This window comes from Ctenopharyngodon idella, chromosome 9 (assembly GCF_019924925.1).
Source record: "Ctenopharyngodon idella isolate HZGC_01 chromosome 9, HZGC01, whole genome shotgun sequence".
Taxonomy (NCBI): Eukaryota; Metazoa; Chordata; class Actinopteri; order Cypriniformes; family Xenocyprididae; genus Ctenopharyngodon; species Ctenopharyngodon idella.
In genome coordinates, this window is record NC_067228.1 from 15656634 (window position 1) to 15675285 (window position 18652).

An 18652-nucleotide genomic window follows, 5' to 3' on the forward strand; every position below is an offset into this window, starting at 1 on the left:
GTATAATCAAATAATTAAAAAAAATATTAATGAACACTCAAAAGGCAGGGATATGTAGAACTTTGGGAATAACAGTCATAGCAGAGATGTGTGCAGATTCTCTAAGTCTCTAATGTAGGCCAGCATGAGATCTGTGGCCTGAGAATTCCACATAAATCTCAGTGGAATTTTTGCACGTCCTGTTCATACTGTTATTTATTTTGGCTACTTTTGGAATGTTTTCAGTTACTTAAAGGGTACATAACACACACAGTTTCTGCCAATCTCATGTTAATCTTGAGTACCTGTAGAGTAATATTGCATCCTTAATATCTCCGAAGAGTCTTTAGTTTTATCAGATTTATAAAAGACAGATACGCCGTACCGATTCTTTCAGAAAACAGCCGAGCTCCTGGAGGCGTGCCGTGGGCGAAGCTAAAGAGTCACGAGCACATGCAGCTTCGATGGTCAGCTAAATAAATGTATTTAAACACATACAATACACCATCATATTATCCCTGGATAACTTTTGATTTACTATACGTTAACATCACTTACGCGCGGACTGCCAAAAAAACATGGCGTTTGATGCCGTTTTACATACCACCTGGGGTTCCGACTCATGACCGGGATCTTTTATTGCTGGGACCGCTTCATCTTTCAGTTGTAAATCCAGTGTCGAACTGGGCCTCGTTTATAAAACCATAAGCACCGATCCTGAGGGCTTGAGCAGCCACGGAAAAACATGAGGTATTCTCCATTCATTTTAACTAATAAAAAATTGATAGAAACTTTTAGACACGACTTTATCCTTATTTTAATAGTTAGTTTGAGGCGGTTTCTATGCTTATTTTAGTGACAAATGTCGAGAGCACATCAATGTAATGCTTAAGCACAAATCTCTTAGCTCCACTTAACACTGGGTTCTTTGGGAAGCAAGGTTATCTTTCCCTCACAACCAAAAACACACTTCTTTGGTGACATTGTTGATTTCGTGGTCTAAAAACAAAGTGACAAATCTTTCTCAAGCAAGTCCTGTGCAGCGCTGCCGATGACTTCCGTAACCCAAACGAAACGTAACCAAACTCTTGCTCACTCTGGGTGATCTGTGAGTGCGCTCTTCCAGAAGAAGTGCCCATACAAGGAATTCCGCCCTTTATGACATCATACAGGGCCATACTCGGAAAAAAACTTTCCGAAACTTATACGAACCCTGAAGGAGTGTATTTGGCACAGAAATACTCCATCATACGTCCAACTCGTTTTTTTAAAACTTTGGCCATGTTTAACATGAGAATCCAACTCTTTAACAGTGTAAATAAGTCAGAATGCATGAAATAGCATTAGACATCCCCTTAAAAAGAGTGTTTAACAGCTCCATTCTACACATTTAACCATATTTAAATCTATTTTGCAGATGTTGGGCTGGTCAGGATGCTCAGTCAAACTGTTTTGATAGCGCCACAGAGATACATAGTGTTTACACTTTTCATGGGAATGCGCCTACAAATGCCTTTTATATAGTGTTTGCATATTAAGCTGTGAGTATTTTAACATCAAAAAATGACATATTTCACCTTTACATTTCCCCACAGATGAGCTAGCAGAAAAAGTTGTGAGCAGTCAAGAAACCAAACTCAGTTGGAGAGCAAGCTCATTTGTTTTGTCCAAAAAGAGCATCAATAGATAACTGATAGTTTGGAGATTACCGCTGGTTTCCCTCTCCCTGCGGCCGCTTGTTTAGCCGTCTCTTCTGGCTGCACGCGGCTCCTGGCACACACTCCGTCTTTATTAATGGGCTCCATTAGGCTGTTTAAGCAGCAGCCGCTCAGTGGACTCCCACAGCTGGTTGTGACTGATCGTCGAGCTCATCCAATTAGTTTGGCTCGGCTCGCTCTCCCTCCACCTCGTGTCCTTGCTGTGACACCTGTGCGAGCCTTTTGCCACTTTTTCCATCGATCTTCTGCATGACCAGTACTCACTCGAAACTCATTATGAGACTTGGGCAATACGAGTGGATCAAGAAAGAAGTGGCCGCTCAGGCCTCTGTCCGTGCGTTCCCAGACCACGGCGGTGCGCAGATGGCTGTGTGATGGTAACCATGTGACACGGACTGCCTCTGATTGATGGGTGTTTGAATAAGCATCCGTTGAGAGCCACGTTGTAAATCAGGATAAATATTCTGATTTCGCACAGGGAGCTGTTTGTCGAAAGGCTGCAGAAGATACCACAGTCAGGAAGATGTAATTTGGTTTTGTAATAGCAGACAAACATTCCCGTCACTTGTCACTCATTGACTCTTGGATAAAACAGCAATTTCATCTGTCTTGTTCAGACTGAAAATGGAGATCTGAGTCCCTTTGTAGAGCTATTGTTTGCCAGGTATTGAAAAGTATAATTGTTGCACAGCAGTTCTCGGCTACGGTGAGTCACTCAAATCAATCTTGTACGTTTCATAGCTTCGCTCCCCCAGTAACTGAGCAGCAGGTTTTTTGGAGCTAGACAAATGGTATTTCTCGAGAGCACTTACATTTCATACACACATGCTACTTTCATCTATGACCCACAAGTTCACCACTTTTGAATTATACAGCTTATCTTCTATGGGCCTTACATATTTAAAGGTACAGTGTGTAATTTCTGCTCCACTAGTGACACCAAACAGAATTGCAAAAAAAATTCTCAATTTCTTTTCTGCATGGTTTTAACATGTTGTTATGTAGTTGCTGGGGAGTTGTAAGTGGTTTTAACATGTTGCTATGCAGTTTCTACAGTGTTCTGGATTTTGTGTCCTGAGTGGTTTTTAGCATATAGCTGTGCGTTCGCTGTGGTGTTCAATAGACCCCACTTGAAGGTCTGTGGTATTCTGGTCCATAGATGTAGTTCATTGCAAGCCTACATGATCTACTGTACAAACTCATGCCATTTTGGGCTGCTCAAACACAATAGTGGTGCAGATTTTACAACCCTGTGTTTCATCTCAGAGACTGATGTGCCTCTGCGCTCAAGTAACTTTCCTTTATTTTTTTTCTCTACAGACTCTGAATAAGAACAATTTGTTGCCGGACGAGAGGACCAACTACTTCCCTTCTCCGCTTCAGCAGACAAACGTGTACACCACCACGTACTACCCCACAGCGCTGGGCAAATATGACTACCGCCCAGACTCCTCGCCCTCTCCCTGCAGAACCTATAACCACAGCTGAGACACGTGTGCCATCCGTAGCTTTAAGGCCGCTCTGGACGTCTCCTCCTAAAATCCTCCACTTTTCCCACTCACACACTCTGCACCCGATGAGGTGCTTGTTCCAACATTCCAGCTGATTTTTTCCCCCAAACTCTCTCCCCTGAGGACCGTGTCTCCTAAGTCATGTCTTGCGGTGTCCGATGGGGGAAAAGTCCAGTGATTCAAACAGCACTTTTTAAAGATTGTGTAGCTACACTGACTTTGATAAATGGATGTCTTGATTGATCTCTGCAGAACTCCCATTACTGGAAGGAGATTTTGCTGAAGCTGAAGGTGGGAAGAGAAAATTGTGCTGGCGTCCCGTACCAATCCAACAATATTCATTACGGGAATGCAATCTGCCACGCTGTGGCAGTTCTTTTTAAAACTACATAAGAGAAGAATAGACGAACACCAGACAAAAGAGAGCAATCAATGGTGACATTATCAGGTTTGGTTAGAACGGTGGTATTTTTACCTTTGGATGCAAATGTAAGGACGTCCCACTGACTTCCGACCTTTGAGAGGCAAATCTCTAACAAAAGAGGACGAGTCGCAGGATCAATGCATCTCCTGGGTGGACTGTTTGGATACGAGTTCGCAACCAACCTGCAAGAAAAAGAACAGCTTAAAATAGGATGCTATTCAAAGCGGACTCTTATATAGATTTTCAGCACGTTAAAAGCATAAGGACAGAAGAATGCCTCATTCTTTCCCTAAAAAGTTGAAAAACCTTTTTTACTTGCGAATGCATGGGAATTGAGGAATATTGCACCAATATGGAATATGCTTAGGTCTGAAGCAAACATGTTCTACTCTGTTACTGTAAGTCCCGGTGGTCATATTAAATATGACTGGGTTCAAACCGAGATGGACTATATTTTATTATGAAAAATGTAGGAAATACTGATAGCTTGGCACTTGTTTTCTACGGTTATTTTAAAGAGGGAATTATTCAGCAGTTGTAGGATAGATGGACAATAGAGTTTATTTAAGATAAGAGTTCAAACATTGATGGAGCTATACTGAACATTTCATATATTTTTTTTTATTATTGTTTCCAGATGGTGTATTCCTAACCATCATCACATTCATCAGAGATATGAGCATAGGCGTACACCGGTATATGAGCATCATATATTCATAAAATTGCCCAGAGAGTCAACTCACACAGAAATGATCAATGGATCACTGTCTTTGTCACATCAAACAATATCTGAAAATATAATCTGCGTGCAGCACTATGTGCTCATCTCAGATCTTATTTTGGTCATGTGTTCACATGCTTCCCAGTGGCATCACGCCCACATTCCAGATGCAACTCTCCAGTTATCGACAAAAGCGATTCAGGAACGGCAACTCTCATCAGGATGTAGTATTTATGGTATGCTTGGTTTCTAAAGGGCATTGAAAACTAAACTAAGCTATTTTATCAAGCTCGTTTAATGAATGGTAAGCCAACCATGCTTTCAGCTAAGCATGAGTACATGGGTTGTAACTAAGTAATGTCCCACCACGGAAACGTAATGCCACACAAAGGTTAGTATAATGTACATGTATATTGTAAAGCTAACACTGTTTTTTAAACGCCTTATAGTTGTAAAATAATATGTGCCGCAGCTGTGTAAATATACCAACCATAGGGATTGTGTGGGGATGGAGCCTGTCAGTGTCCAGAGTTTAACTGCAGTAGAGAGACCCATCTTGTTGACCAACCCTGATCGATAACATCAAAGCTTATACACTAGAGTCTCTACAAAACTGGGCATAATTCATATGAATTGATGATTTTCAAAGTTCACATGATATTTGGTTCACAAATTTTACATCAATTAAGGCACTTCAATATCATACTCATTCAAATACATTTGCCTTTAATTATTTTGATGTTGTCTGATCCTGTCCAAGGTATTTAATGGGGAGGGTTTTTTTTGCTCCATAATGCTTGAAATTTTAGTTGATTGTTGTGGCTCACATACCACACCTTTACAGAGAGGTCCAAAAAATCCCAGAGAATTACTAAAATTGTTCCTACTAGATTTTTTTAACATCATTTTAATTGCAAATAATGTTATCAGCATAATATGAATGAAAAGTTAAATCGAAAGAAAAACTCACTTTTTCTATATATTCTTATTCAGTCCAAAAACATTATATTACCTGAAGTAAATCACAGATTTAAAATGTCTTTCAAAGGCTTTTTGACTTCACTGTATGTATGAAAAATCAAGAATAGGCAAGACTCTAAGCTCATATTCAAAGTTAAAAGGTCAAACTAAATCCCCACATTCACTCCCATGTGCCTGCCCAGATAATATATGTTGGTCAAATGCGGCTGCTCTGTGTCAGTCGGGTTTTGAAAGGAGAATCTCTGATGTTGAACACGCATAAAGCCAGACGACGCAATGAGGTGCTCCATCCCTGCAAGGCTTGGTGCCCTTCTATGCAACTGACCTGGTGGTTAGATATGCGATGTAGACTGTAATCACTGCCTTTTAGACACTGTGAATTTTTGGTACTCTATATTTTTGTATATTGTACATTGTAAAAGATAATAAACCTTGATGCCAACCCGGTCTAACATGAGCTGTTTCGTCCTTTCCCAACCCCTCCCACACTACATCAATCTAGGTCACCCCGCTGTCTCCTGCAGAGTGAAAGGTAAGCGTTTTCAAATTGTCATGTTTTCCAATCCAATGTCAGGTTGGGATATCATACACTCCCATTTGAATGTGTAGGGATTCGCTTGGCAGGCTGAGGGAAATTGGACCTAAGTGCTGACAACTTGCGCACACCGTTTCCTATCACGCAATCCCTCCTCAGAGAGAAAAATGGATGTTGGTCTTTGACATAATACAGTGTTTGCCCTTTTCACTCAAGACCTGATGCCATAAATATTGAAGTTGGCATCGCTATCCAAGATTTACCCAGTGAGTGTGAGAAGTTTATTCACTGCTCGGACTGCAAGTCTCTCTTATTTATGAAGAAGATGCGCTAGAGTTTTAAATGAATGAGAGTCGATAGGAACCGGCAAAGTCTCTTTTTATATGGTTGTTTGGATGATCAATAATTCTAGTTTCAACAGTATTGCTGTTGCTCCATTCACTCAAAGGAGTAGTTCACCCAAAACTGAAAATTCTGTCATTATCTACTCACCCACCCTCATGTTGTTTCAAACCAATCTGACTTTTTCTTCTGTGAAACACAAAAGCAGAAAAAGTGTTTTAAATACAGTACAGAAGTTGCTTTTTTCCATGCAGTTACAATGAATGGGGGCTGGAGCTTTCAAGTTTAAAAAAGTTACACAAATGTATCAGAAAAGTGTCTTAAAAGTAGTTAATCCAAGTAATGTGCCATATTCTTAGCCTTTTAGGTTAAAAGATAAACATTTAAGATGTTTTTCACTGAAAATATTCTCTTCCAGTGCCACTGTGACGAGATAACAGAGCTGAATGTGAATCGGATCAGTCAAATCAGTCACATTGCTTTTTGTATTTCATGGATGAATGGGTGGATGTCAAGATTTTCAGTGTACATAAGCAGAAGCTCAAACGAACCTGAATAAAGCTCAAACATGCTGCGTAACCATTCACGTTTGAGCTTCCGGAAGAGGTTTGTTCTTGTGCGTTATTCAAGTTCGGTTGAGCTTCTGCTCATGTTCGCTGATCAATGTTTATATGTGAATAAAAGCCTAAATTAAATCTTTTCATCATAAAAAGCAATCGAGTCTCTTCAGAAAATGTGGACTAAACCACTCGATTCATAGGGATTCGTTTTTTGATCTCTTTATGATCTTTTTGAAGCGTCAAAGTGGAAGTTGCAAAGGCAGTCGGGACAGACATCTCTCAGATTTCATCAAAAAGATCTTCATTTGTGTTCCAAAAGTCTTACGAGTTTGGAATGACATGAGGTTGAGTAATTAATGACATAGTTTTCATTTTGGGGTGAACTAACCCTTTAAATGTGCAGGATGTAATATTGACAGCTAGCGGTTGAAATTGATACTGCAGTCCCTCCTCATTGATACTGCAGTCCGCTCACGCGGGTTGCCAGATTGAGGAAACGCAATAGGAACGAGCAAATTTTGGACCACAAAACCAGTCATAAGTCGCACGGGTATATTTGTAGCAATAGCCAATAATACATTGTATGGGTCAAAATTAGCAATTTTTCTTCTTTTATGTCAAAAATCATTAGGATATTAAGTAAAGATCATGTTCCATGAAGATATTTTGTAAATTTCCTACTGTAAATATATCAAAAAATGTATTTTTGTGAGTGGATATGCATTGCTAAGGACTTTATTTGGACTACTTTAAAGGTTATTTTCTCAATATTTTGATTTTTTTTTTTTTTTTTTTGCACCCTCAGATTCCAGATTTTCAAATAGTTGTATCTTGGCCAAATATGGTCCTATCCTAACAAACCATGCATCAGTGGAAAGCTTTTTCAGCTTTCAGATGATGTATAAATAAACAATTTCAAAAAATTTCCCCTTATGACTGGTTTTGTGGTCCAGGGTCACATATGCCTCTGGTCATAGAGCTTTTTAGATGGATGCTGAGGTTTTTAGGTCAGGTAGAATCTGTGATCTCTGACCTAGTTCATTTGCTGTCTTCCATGGCTGTTATACGCTGGGTTTTCCACCAACTGGCAACCCTGGGTGTTGAAATACTATTGGGTAAATAGGCAGTGGGCGGGATCACACGGACCAAAACAAAAACAGACATTCCAACATGGAACGCACTTTTCAAAGTAGAATAGCTCACTGTTGCATTGTTTTTCTGAGAAAAAAAGTATGTGAATTTAAATGTTTCCTGCAAATTTATGGTATTTTTATGCTTTAGTACTGTTAAAAATTTAGGTGTAATCTTCGACTCCACCTTTCCTTTCAGTCTCATATTACCTCTATTACCAAATCTGCATTCTTTCATCTACGTCGCATTGCCCAACTCCGGCCCTTCATCAGTACCAAAGATGCTGAAGCTGTCATCCATGCATTTGTCTCATCACGCCTTGTTTACTGTAATGCCCTCTTCATTGTTCTACCTGCCAGCTCCATCTCCAGATTACAATACATTCAAAACTCTGCTGCTAGAATACTCACCCATACCAAGCGTTCTGCTCATATCACCCCGATTTTGTATGATTTCCACTGGCTTCCAGTTTCCTACCATATTAAATTCAAAATTCTCCTGCTCGCTTTTAAATCTTTGCATGGCTTGGCTCCCCCTTATCTTTGTAACATGCTCGTCCCCTACACCCGACTCGCTCACTACGTTCCTCTGACTCTGGCCTTCTCGTTGTCCCTCAGCATCACCTCTCTTCAATGAGAGGGTAGATCATTCAGTGTTATCGCACCCAAACTCTGGAATTCTCTCCCCCGCTCACACTGTTGTGTTAATAATATCTCCGAATTTAAATCATTATTCAAAACTCACTTGTTTTCTGAAAGTTATACCTCTGATTTGATGGATTGATTGCTCTGCTTAATAACTAATAGTTCTCTGAATGTTATGTTATGTCTCTTAAGTCCTGTTTTGTATTTTATTGTGCTTGATTCGATTCTTCTGTATGCTTCCCTGTCCATATAATGTTCCTTTACTGTATCTTCAAACTATTGTTTTTCATCATTGTCTACTCGTATTATCTCTTCCTTGTTAAATGTACATTGTAAAGCGTCCTTGAGCCCTGGAAAGGTGCTATATAAATAAAACTTATTATTATTTATTTAGTATGGTCAAAAAAATGACATACAACACCTTACAGCAAGTTTTATGTTTGGAATTATATGAGGGACATGAGGTAAATGACAAGGGTCATATTTGGGTATATTCTGTGATAAGCTCAGAGTGAATGATGTCCTTGTTGGAGACAATACATACAGTACTTTTTCCTAAAAGCCAAACTTATCTCAATCTACCCCTCTGAGTCCAGCAGGGCAATGCTTTGAGATGAAGGGTGAAGGCCAGACCCTGCTGCGCTTCAGCAGGGGGGCTTGGTCTTTGCACAGCACTGCAATCATTTCAAAGTGGGTTATATTGACGAGCACAAGGCTCCATCCATCACCCACTATCTGCTGACAGACTGGCACTGACAGATGACCACCACTGTCCTCCCCTGAGTGGCCAGCTGGCGTCATTCCAGGAAAGAACCGTATGCTGAAGGTAGGGGAAGAATCTGCGGCCCATCAGAAAAGAGCAGTGGCGAGGAGCGAGACAGATGCTTTTGTGGCTGGTTCCGCAAACCTCGTGGAATCAATTTGTGCTGCTGTCAGCACAGAGTCGGGAACTGCAGAGTAATGTGTCTTCACCAGTACTATACTGTGACTTCCTTAACGCACCTGGTAGCATGGTCCTTCCTCTGAGTCTTACGTGGAGTCTGAAAGGTGTTGAAAAGGGAAAGAAAATATTAAAAATCCAGTGTCATGTCCTTGGATTCATGTTGGTATCATTTGATTTTGACCTTTGAGTTTCAGCCTTTAATGAGACCTTTCTTTGTTATAGTCTCTGGTTGGTTATACCACTTTGAATTTATGGCCCACAATAAAATAAAATATATATCAAAATGAATTTTATTTAAGAAATAGGAGACCTACTGTACAAGAAGAGGTGTAGTCATGTCAGTTTTTTTTTTTTCTTTAGGTATTATTGAATAAATTACAGAATAGATACAGACTCATTGACGCCCCTGCAGAACTCCCGCAGTTACGCATTTTGTTTGGGTCTATTTCCAGATACATTTATTGGACTAGAAAATCAGTAATCAGATTACTTACAGAAATCAGTTTGCATCTGCACCCAACGCATCTATGTCTTTCCATTGTTGTCACTATATAGCCAATGATCTCTGTGAAGAACCCAATGGGGCACATCAGATAAACATCATTCTTTTATGATGTTTGTGAAGAAAGCTGAAATAGTTTTGGTGTTTGGTCTCCACAGGGATACCGGGAGAGACTGTTTGCATGCTTACAAAATGAGCAAACCAGTTTGAGTGAGTCTCAGAGCCTTAAACAGCTCTCCTTTATTCTCTGAGGAAAAGAGACACTCTGTGCTCTGAAATAACAGATGCTTGGAAATGATTGATGTCATCTGCAACCAGATGTCACTGATCGGATCTCTTCCGTATACAGAGATCCTAGGATGATCAAAAGAATTTTCAAATTTCAAAAGAATAAAAGGAATAAAAATAATAAAATGTTTATTTTGTACTTTAAGTTATTTAGGAACTTGAGGTGTAGTCACGTATCTTTTTTGTACAGTGAAATTCCGCAAGTGAAATAGGCCTACAGTCAACTCAATGGACCGTTTTCCGGGTTCTCAGAAGGGTTGGGTTAAATTTCTGTAGTGCTGAACTGAAACTATGACAAATAGATTTTGCATTCCTTTTTGCTCCAGTAGCAAAATAAATAATCCATGACAGTTTTTAGACTTTACAAAAGAGGAAAAATAGGTCGAGAGATTGATTACCGTGGTCAGGTCAGAACAGAAAGATCCCACATAGAAGGCAACGTTCTCAGGACCTTGCACAACGTTCCCTAAAAGTTCTCTAAAGGTGACGAAGATTCCGAACCTTTACAGAACTTTAGGGACATTAGTAAAAAACGTCCTCTTTTGGTAATGAAAGTGCTGCAGTACGTTCCGAGACGGTCATGATGTGGAGGTCTTTTAAGGGTTGGGGGATGTTATTTGGTGGACCTTCAGGGAACATTCAGGACCTTCTGGGAATGTTTAGGGGACTATTACTATAGGACGTTCTATTAACTTCCCAAATGTCCTCTTTGTAACGTTCTCGCGTGACCATAAAATAACCAAAATAGAACGTTCCCCTAAACTCATATCTGGAACGTTATTAAATGACCAACAGAGGACCATGTGGGAATGTTCAGTTAATGTCCCAAATATCCTCTTTGTAATATTCTTATGTGCCCATAAAATTAACCAAATTTGAATGTCCCCCTAAAGTCATATAAGGAACCTTGAACTGCAGCACTTTCATTACCAAAAAGAGGACGTTTTAGGAATGTCCCTAAAGGTTCAGAATTTTTGTCACCTTTAGAGAACTTTTAGGGAACGTCGCCTTCTACGTGTGTGTTTTATAGAAAATAATAAAGTTTGAAGTCACCGTTATGGAGGTGAGCGTTTGCTTGGGCCTTTGATTCTTGATATTTTAACATTAGGTTTTTTTCTGGCTGTTTTAACTGTGTTTCCAAAACATGCTTGTTACAGCAAAAACTGCAAGAGAAATTCTGATTGGATGAATTTGGTTATTTAGTGATGGTGATTCATTGATTCTCTCCAGAGACTAAACTCTGAGTGTATTAACTGTTAGCTTTGCCTTAATTAATAGTTAGTGTTTTTTTGTTGTTGTTTTTAAATAAAAACAAATTCATTGTACAGAGCAGTGGCTTTTAGATTTACACAGACATCATGAATCAGCGTATGAACCTCAACAATGGTGACAATAAACAAAAATCTTTTTTGTGATGCTCAGAGTTAATCTGTTTATCTGAAAATTTCGCCACCATTGTTGAGGTTCATACGCAGAATCTTGATGTCTGTGTGAGTCTACATGATCCTTTGTGAGTTTCTGTGTAAGGATAAAAACTTTCAAAACAGAACAGGATTTTATACATTATCATAGAACTACAAGAACATGAGAGAAAAACAACTGGAAAAAAAATTAAAGTTAAAATGTCAAGGGTCAGGAGCCCAACTAAAGCAAGTGCTTACCTCCATAACGGTGACTTCAAACTTTATCATTTTTAATAAAACATCAGCACCTCATTAAGAAGTTTTGAATGAAAGAAATAAAGTCAGAGTGATTTGTAATAAGTGAAGATGCTGAGATCTAGAGAGATCTGTTAGTGTTTAATGTTCTGTTTCTGTTATCTGAGTTTTGTGAGGTTACCATTGTGCTGGAGAGTAGAGCCTGTGCTTCAGTCAGTGATGAGCCAAAAACACTGATGTTAGATTGCATGTTGCTTTATTTAAAGACAGTAACTGTGTAGTTACTGATGCAGTGATACAGTAGTTACATTAGCTCATATATGTGATGTTGTCAGCTAATGACTTACTGCAAATGATTTGCTTTTAAAAAAAAAAGGTATAATAATAATCCAGGAAATACCTGTAAAGAGTTTTTTTTTTTTTTTTTTTTTTTTGTAAGACATTTAAGAAAAAATATTTTTTTTTGTTTGAACAGCTGCTTTTGTTAGAATTTTCAATTAAATTTTTTGACAAGGGTAGCAGGGACGTTCTGAAAACTTTTCCAAATAAAATATGGTTCCCTAAACGTTCAGAGAACGTCCTGAATGTTCTGTGAAGATCCGCAAAATAACGCCCCCCAAACCTTAAAAGAACTCCACATCGTGACCGTCTGTGAACGTACTGGGAACATTGCTAGGCAACGTCCTTAACACCAGTGAGGACGTTCTGAGAATGTTCTGGGAACGCAAATTTTCTAGCGGGGATGTCAAATTTGATTACTCCCTCAGCCGTTGTATTAGAAGCTCTCACGCAGCAGCATTGTTTTCTGTAATTTAACTTCAAGGTAGGCTAATAATAATATAACACAAATTATAGTGTTATAAATGTAGAGTTTTTAAATGAAAATATTAAAAACCTTGCTAGATTTACAATTAATAACTGTGGAAGAGTGTCGACAGGAATCCGTGTGATTTCGCGTTAGACACATGACGTAATCAAAGCGAAAAATTTCCCCACCGGATTTCACATCAGAATCTAGTTTGTTGAACTTTGAAAATGGACTCAAATGGATCACTTGGTTTCGAAATGACCTCTGCTCGTGCTATCGGAATAATCGAGTAAATTTGATTTGGAAATTGGACATGAACGCTCTCTCAACTCGTATGTAGGCTACTACTGGGAAACTCGCACATAATTTTGATACCCAAGTTCCCGAGTTGGGCATGCCATACACTTTAAACATGGGACGGAGAACGATTGCTGCTGCAACTGGTATTCTTTAGGCTATTAATTTTTCCTCAACAGCTATACTGCATTGTTGTTAAATTTACATATAAAAATAACCATTTAAAACATGTTTTATACACAGCGAACATTCTTGAATCGTCAGCAAGCTATCTATAGATAGCTCGGTGAATGTTTATATGGTTATCAGTGAACGGGACACTACATCTTATTCGAAATTAAATATCTCCAATACATTTTGCTTTAATAAGATTTCCCTAAAATATAGGCAAGAATAAACCTGGTGTACTCTATGAATCCGTATTCTTTCTGGGAAACAAAGCTCTTGAATGACAAGCTCAATCACAATTTCAGAAGTGGGAAGTAGGAAATTTCCAATGGCATGTCAAGGCAGCATAAGAGGTGTTTCCTTCCTGCATCACTACACTGTGGACAATGGACTTAATTTGCTCGTAAAATTTTGCTAAATTTGGAATAACATGCATAGACGAATCATGCACAGTGAAGAAAATGTGCTAAACTCTCTTCCAAAGTCAAACACCTCATCCTGTGTTCGCAGTTTTCTGCTCCTATTGACTCTTCTCAAAGTCATTTTAGTGGTTCAGATTTGACCGAGCAGTGTTTACCTTTTTCTTCTTATTTTTTGGATGTGACATTAAAGAATGGGTGGGTGGCCATAACTGGTCAGTGATATAGGGTCCCTTTGCCTCCAGAGTATTCACATTAATGAAAGCAGGAGCAGACCAAATGATGTTAAATTACCTCACTAAGCCAATACGGTTTGGAGCTAAATGGAGCTTCTATTTTTGCATAGAGAAAATGAATAGGACAAAAATCAGACCAAGACTCCTGTTTAAAAAAAAAACTTCATTTGATCAGCGTCAGCTTAGTGGGGCATTTATTTAACAAAACTTTACTGTATTGTGTAATTTACTGCCTGATGTCATAAAAGCTGATACATGCTCTGAAACAAAAATAAAGGACAACTACAACATTGATTTGACTGGAATATCTCTGGCACAAATTTCGTATAGTTTTGCACCAGAAAAGTTAACGCATCTACATAGAAAAGTCTAACAATGTCGTTTTAAAGCAAAAACTTTATTCAAACGTTTGTTAATAAGAAAGTTTTATTGTTTAAGAAAGTTATTTTTACACATACCAACACTGCAGTGCAAAAGAAGAACAAGTGACAGAACTGAATTTTTTATAGCGCTACAACTTTCCATCAGGAAACATACTGCAAGCTTTTCTTTCTGTCACTGCGAAACAGAAATTGCTCAGAACCTTTTGTAAGAAAAAAGCACTCATAACATGAAACTTTAAAACAGAAGAAAAGGGAGACAGATAACAGAACACCAGCACTGTTCAAAGTATTCCTCACTAAATAAAGCAACTTTGTCCATCAGAAAATGTGCTTAGTTTCACACATGTAGGATGCTGTGCTATAATGTGAACGTTGTAATGTCTGAAAGGGTTGCAGTTTCTCCGCAGGAACAGAACTTTGCAGCAATAAAATCTCTAATGATGTCATTTATAATGTAAAAACTTAATACCATTTTTTTAATTTAATATTATTGTTGAGTTTTTTTACACATACCAATTTTGGCAAAACATTGTCACTCTCCAAGCTGAATAAACAACTTGACATTTTAAAAATAAAAGTTAAAACATAACTTAAAAAAACATTTAAAAATAAAGTTTTAAACTATACTTCGCAAAATGAAATTGAGAAACACAAAACAGTCACTCCTTTAAATCACTGTATTATTATTAGTCAGTATTGTGTCAAATAATACCTAAAACATTAAAGGTGCAATATGTAAATTTTTTTGTTTGCTAGAGGTCGCTAGAGGCCTATTCAAAAAACAAAGGCGTAGCTTGATGACGCCTAGTTTGAGCACGGAATCTTGGGACATGTGGTCTTCATCTCACAGCCGGTGGAAAAAAATCGGGATAGGACTCGGACATGGATGCGATCATTAACATTACTGTAGTATGAAGCAGAGCAGGACCGAGTGTTGTGGGAGCTGAACAAGGCCGCTGGAGTGATTGCGCAACACACACCCCACGAGAAGCGGAACTTATTATGCCACAGTCGCCGGTGCTGCTTCTGCTTTTCCTGTCATGAGTATGAGGTAACACAGCTCTGTTTATCATATTAGATATATTTGAGTGTGTTGAAATTGATGTTATAATGTTACTCTGTGCGTTCGCTCGGTGGCTGCTGTGAGACAGTTGTTTGAGACACTGCAGTAAGATAGATCGATATTAGAATATCTTATTAAATGCTGGATGGCTTGTGTTGATAAATGGCATGGAATTCATTTTAAAACGTATTGTATGATGGAGAAAATGCTGTATTACTGTTATTAAAAATAAAGCTGCATCTGATTATGCTATGTTAGCTACTTGACAAAACAGTGTTTTTCTCTGAGGCATGGTAAAGCATGGTACTCGCAAAAAATCAAGAAAATTAGATTTAAACAATAAGACTAAACATGTTGAGCTATATAACAATAATTAGTTTTCTTTCTATAAAAATATTGAAACAGTTGTTCCCTTGTCTATTAAAACATGTAATATATTAAAGCGTCTTTGATGTTTCCATGGTTTCTACAAAATAAAACCGAGGATAATGCGGGTATGACGCAATTGACAGGCGACTCTTCACACGTCCCGGAGCCTTGGTTAAAATGACAATTTTCTCAAGATTTACAAATAGTTGGAAACATTTGGGATATAAGTAAGTGAACAAAATAACACTGGCCTAGTGGTTTTTGGATATTTTACTGCAAAATTCTTACATATTGCACCTTTAAGAACAATAAAAAAAAATAAAGTTTTGAATTTCTTCATCACATCCATGACACTAAAACCACTAATTCTTTCTCACTTTCTGATGAATGTTAAAGGGTTAGTTCACCCAAAAATGAAAATTCTGTCATTAATTACTCACCCTCATGTCGTTCCACACGCGTAAGACCTGTAATCCGACGGCTCAGTGAGGCCTGCATTGCCAGCAAGATAATTAACACTTTCTGATGCCCAGAAAACTATTAAAGACATATCTAAAACAGTTCATGTGACTACAGTGGTTCAACTTTAATGTTATGAGGTACCAAAAATATTTTTTTGTATGCCAAAATAACATTATTTATTGATATCTAGTGATGGGTGATTTCGAAACACTGCTTCATGAAGCTTCAAAGCTTTACGAATCAATGGTTTGGAGTGTGTATCAAACTGCCAAAGTCAAGCCCCCCAGTGGTGAACCATTGAAATTTTGAAACACTAATGATATAACAAAGCCTTGTTTACTGAAATCACATGATTTTGGCAGTTTGATACATACTCTGAACCACTGATCTGAAACAAATGATTTGTAAAGCTTTGAAGCTTCATGAAGCAATGTTTTCAAATCGCCCATCACTAGATATTGTTGAATAAAGTCGTTATTTAGTTTTTTTGGTGCACAAAACGTATACCTTGTCACTTCATAACATTAAGGTTGAACCACTGTAGTCACATAAGCTGTTTTAAATATGTCTAAAGCAGCTTTCCAGGCATCTGAAAGTGTTAATTATCTTGCTGGCAATGCAGGCTTCACTGAGCCATCGGATTTGATCAAAAATATCTTATTTGTGTTCCGAAGATGAACAAAGGTCTTACGGGTGTGGAACGACATGAGGGTGAGTAATTAATGACAGAATTTTCATTTTTGGGTGAACTAACCCTTTAAAGATCTGGTTTGGTAACTGAAAGATTGCAGTGTTGAACATGTACTAAGTGTACAGTAATTCACTTTGTATAATGAGCTACATGATTAATTATGGCTTAGTAGCTCTTTGCACTGGCACCAGCTTATATGTGCTCCAAGCAGACAGGTGAGCACCTGTAGCAGCTGTTGTGGCAGTACTGCTATGCAATTCGGCCCCTGCTCGCTGCAAGGACAGGTTAATGGAACTACGGACCTCTGACATCTCTGGTCATTTCCATTCAGCACTTTTATGATTGAACAGATCAAAGTCATAACTGCTGACCTGTCTGGCTCCATCGAGTCCATGTAACTGCACAGGTCCCCTTTCTGCTAGCAGGTCTCTTAAGTTTATGAGGGAACAAAACAATAATCCAGATGTCCAGTAGACACCCTGTTACACATGCAGACACCTAAAGCCGGTGTGTCGTATCCCAATCTTCAAGCTGAAGAAGCTGGATGCAAACATTTGAATAATATCAATCTACAAATCTGGTTTCTCTCAAGGCTTTTTTTTTTCTCCATTTATGTCACCTGATGGAGTTTGCCACTGTCGCCTTTGCCTTGCTTAGTTGGGGTTTCAAAGACACTTAATATTCAGTAATATTGTTGATTTGACTACACAGACACTATCGCATGAGAAGAAAATTTAAACTGAATTAAGCTGGATGATGACACTATAGAGTACCTCAGGGATGACGTGTTTTTGTAGGGCAATCCGGAAGTTAGCGGCACACGGGTTCCCTCGATCGAAAGCCAATGCATTTTTCCCATAGACTTTTGGAAAATCGCAAAAAATAAGCTCTGTGTTTAACAAAGGGTTATGACACTTACACGTTTTGTCTATCAAGATAATCTTTACAAGTTAACACAACATTTATACATTTTGAAGCCTAAATAAAGTCGTTGGATATAAAAAGCTAACAGTAGGCTATAAACGGACTACAGCACACCATGGTCGCGGATCAACGTCACCACCACCAAGCTTCCTTAAACTTTAGTTAAAAAACAACTTTATCTAAAAACATGCTCGCTGATTATGATCTGCGCTGTGTATGAATATCCACTTTTTCATGAGAAATGCTGTCTAAATGTCCTGTTTGTCACGATGATGTCTAAAGTCCCCGCCAAAGGAAGTAGTCCCTTTTAGCAATTTGTTAGCAACCGCCATTTTTAAGACACAATAAAAGTTTAAAAAAAATCACAAGCGGGTTATAACTGGTGTGTTTTATGTCATAGATCAAAATGTGAAAATATTTAGAGGCTTTGTTAACCACAGACCTTATTTCAGGTGATTTAGCAAAAACCCATTAAAAAAACTCATATACTTTAGGGCAATGGAACCGGAAGCCCTAAAATGCTAACTCGCTTCCGGGTTTTGCCTACAAAAACACTTCGTCCCTGAGGTACTCTATTGTAGAGCTGCTTTATACCTGAATCAAATTCATTTCATAATTGACAAATTTTGCAACATTGATACTGTTATTGAACTGAACTGAATCAACATTGAACTGACTTGAGCTGAATAACGACACTATACAGATGCTCACAGCTGAACTGGACTTGCTTCATAATTGATGAACTGAACTGAGCTGAATTGTGACTATTTTATTTTTAGAGCTGCTTTACGGCAGAATTTGTCTCATATTTGATGAAGTTTGCATCATTGCTTCTGTTATTTTTTGTTTAGTACTCTGAAACGGTCAGTATGAAGCGCTTTATAAATAATGGTGA

At 38.3% G+C, this 18652-nt stretch overlaps 1 protein-coding gene across 9 annotated transcripts in view; it reads left to right on the forward strand.

The window, feature by feature from the left end:
- sema5ba (sema domain, seven thrombospondin repeats (type 1 and type 1-like), transmembrane domain (TM) and short cytoplasmic domain, (semaphorin) 5Ba) overlaps positions 1-5781 on the forward strand; it is a 144142-nt gene extending 138361 nt beyond the window's left edge. For 7 of the 9 annotated variants that reach the window (XM_051906160.1, XM_051906158.1, XM_051906159.1 and 4 more), the window contains one exon: positions 3018-5781. In XM_051906160.1, the coding sequence (XP_051762120.1) occupies positions 3018-3185 (168 nt within the window). In that variant the 3' untranslated portion in view covers positions 3186-5781. Of the gene's footprint in view, positions 1-1574 lie in introns of all 9 variants that reach the window. The other 2 variants (XR_007931689.1, XM_051906161.1) reach the window with 2 other exon arrangements.
- Positions 5782-18652: the final 12871 nt, after the last annotated feature.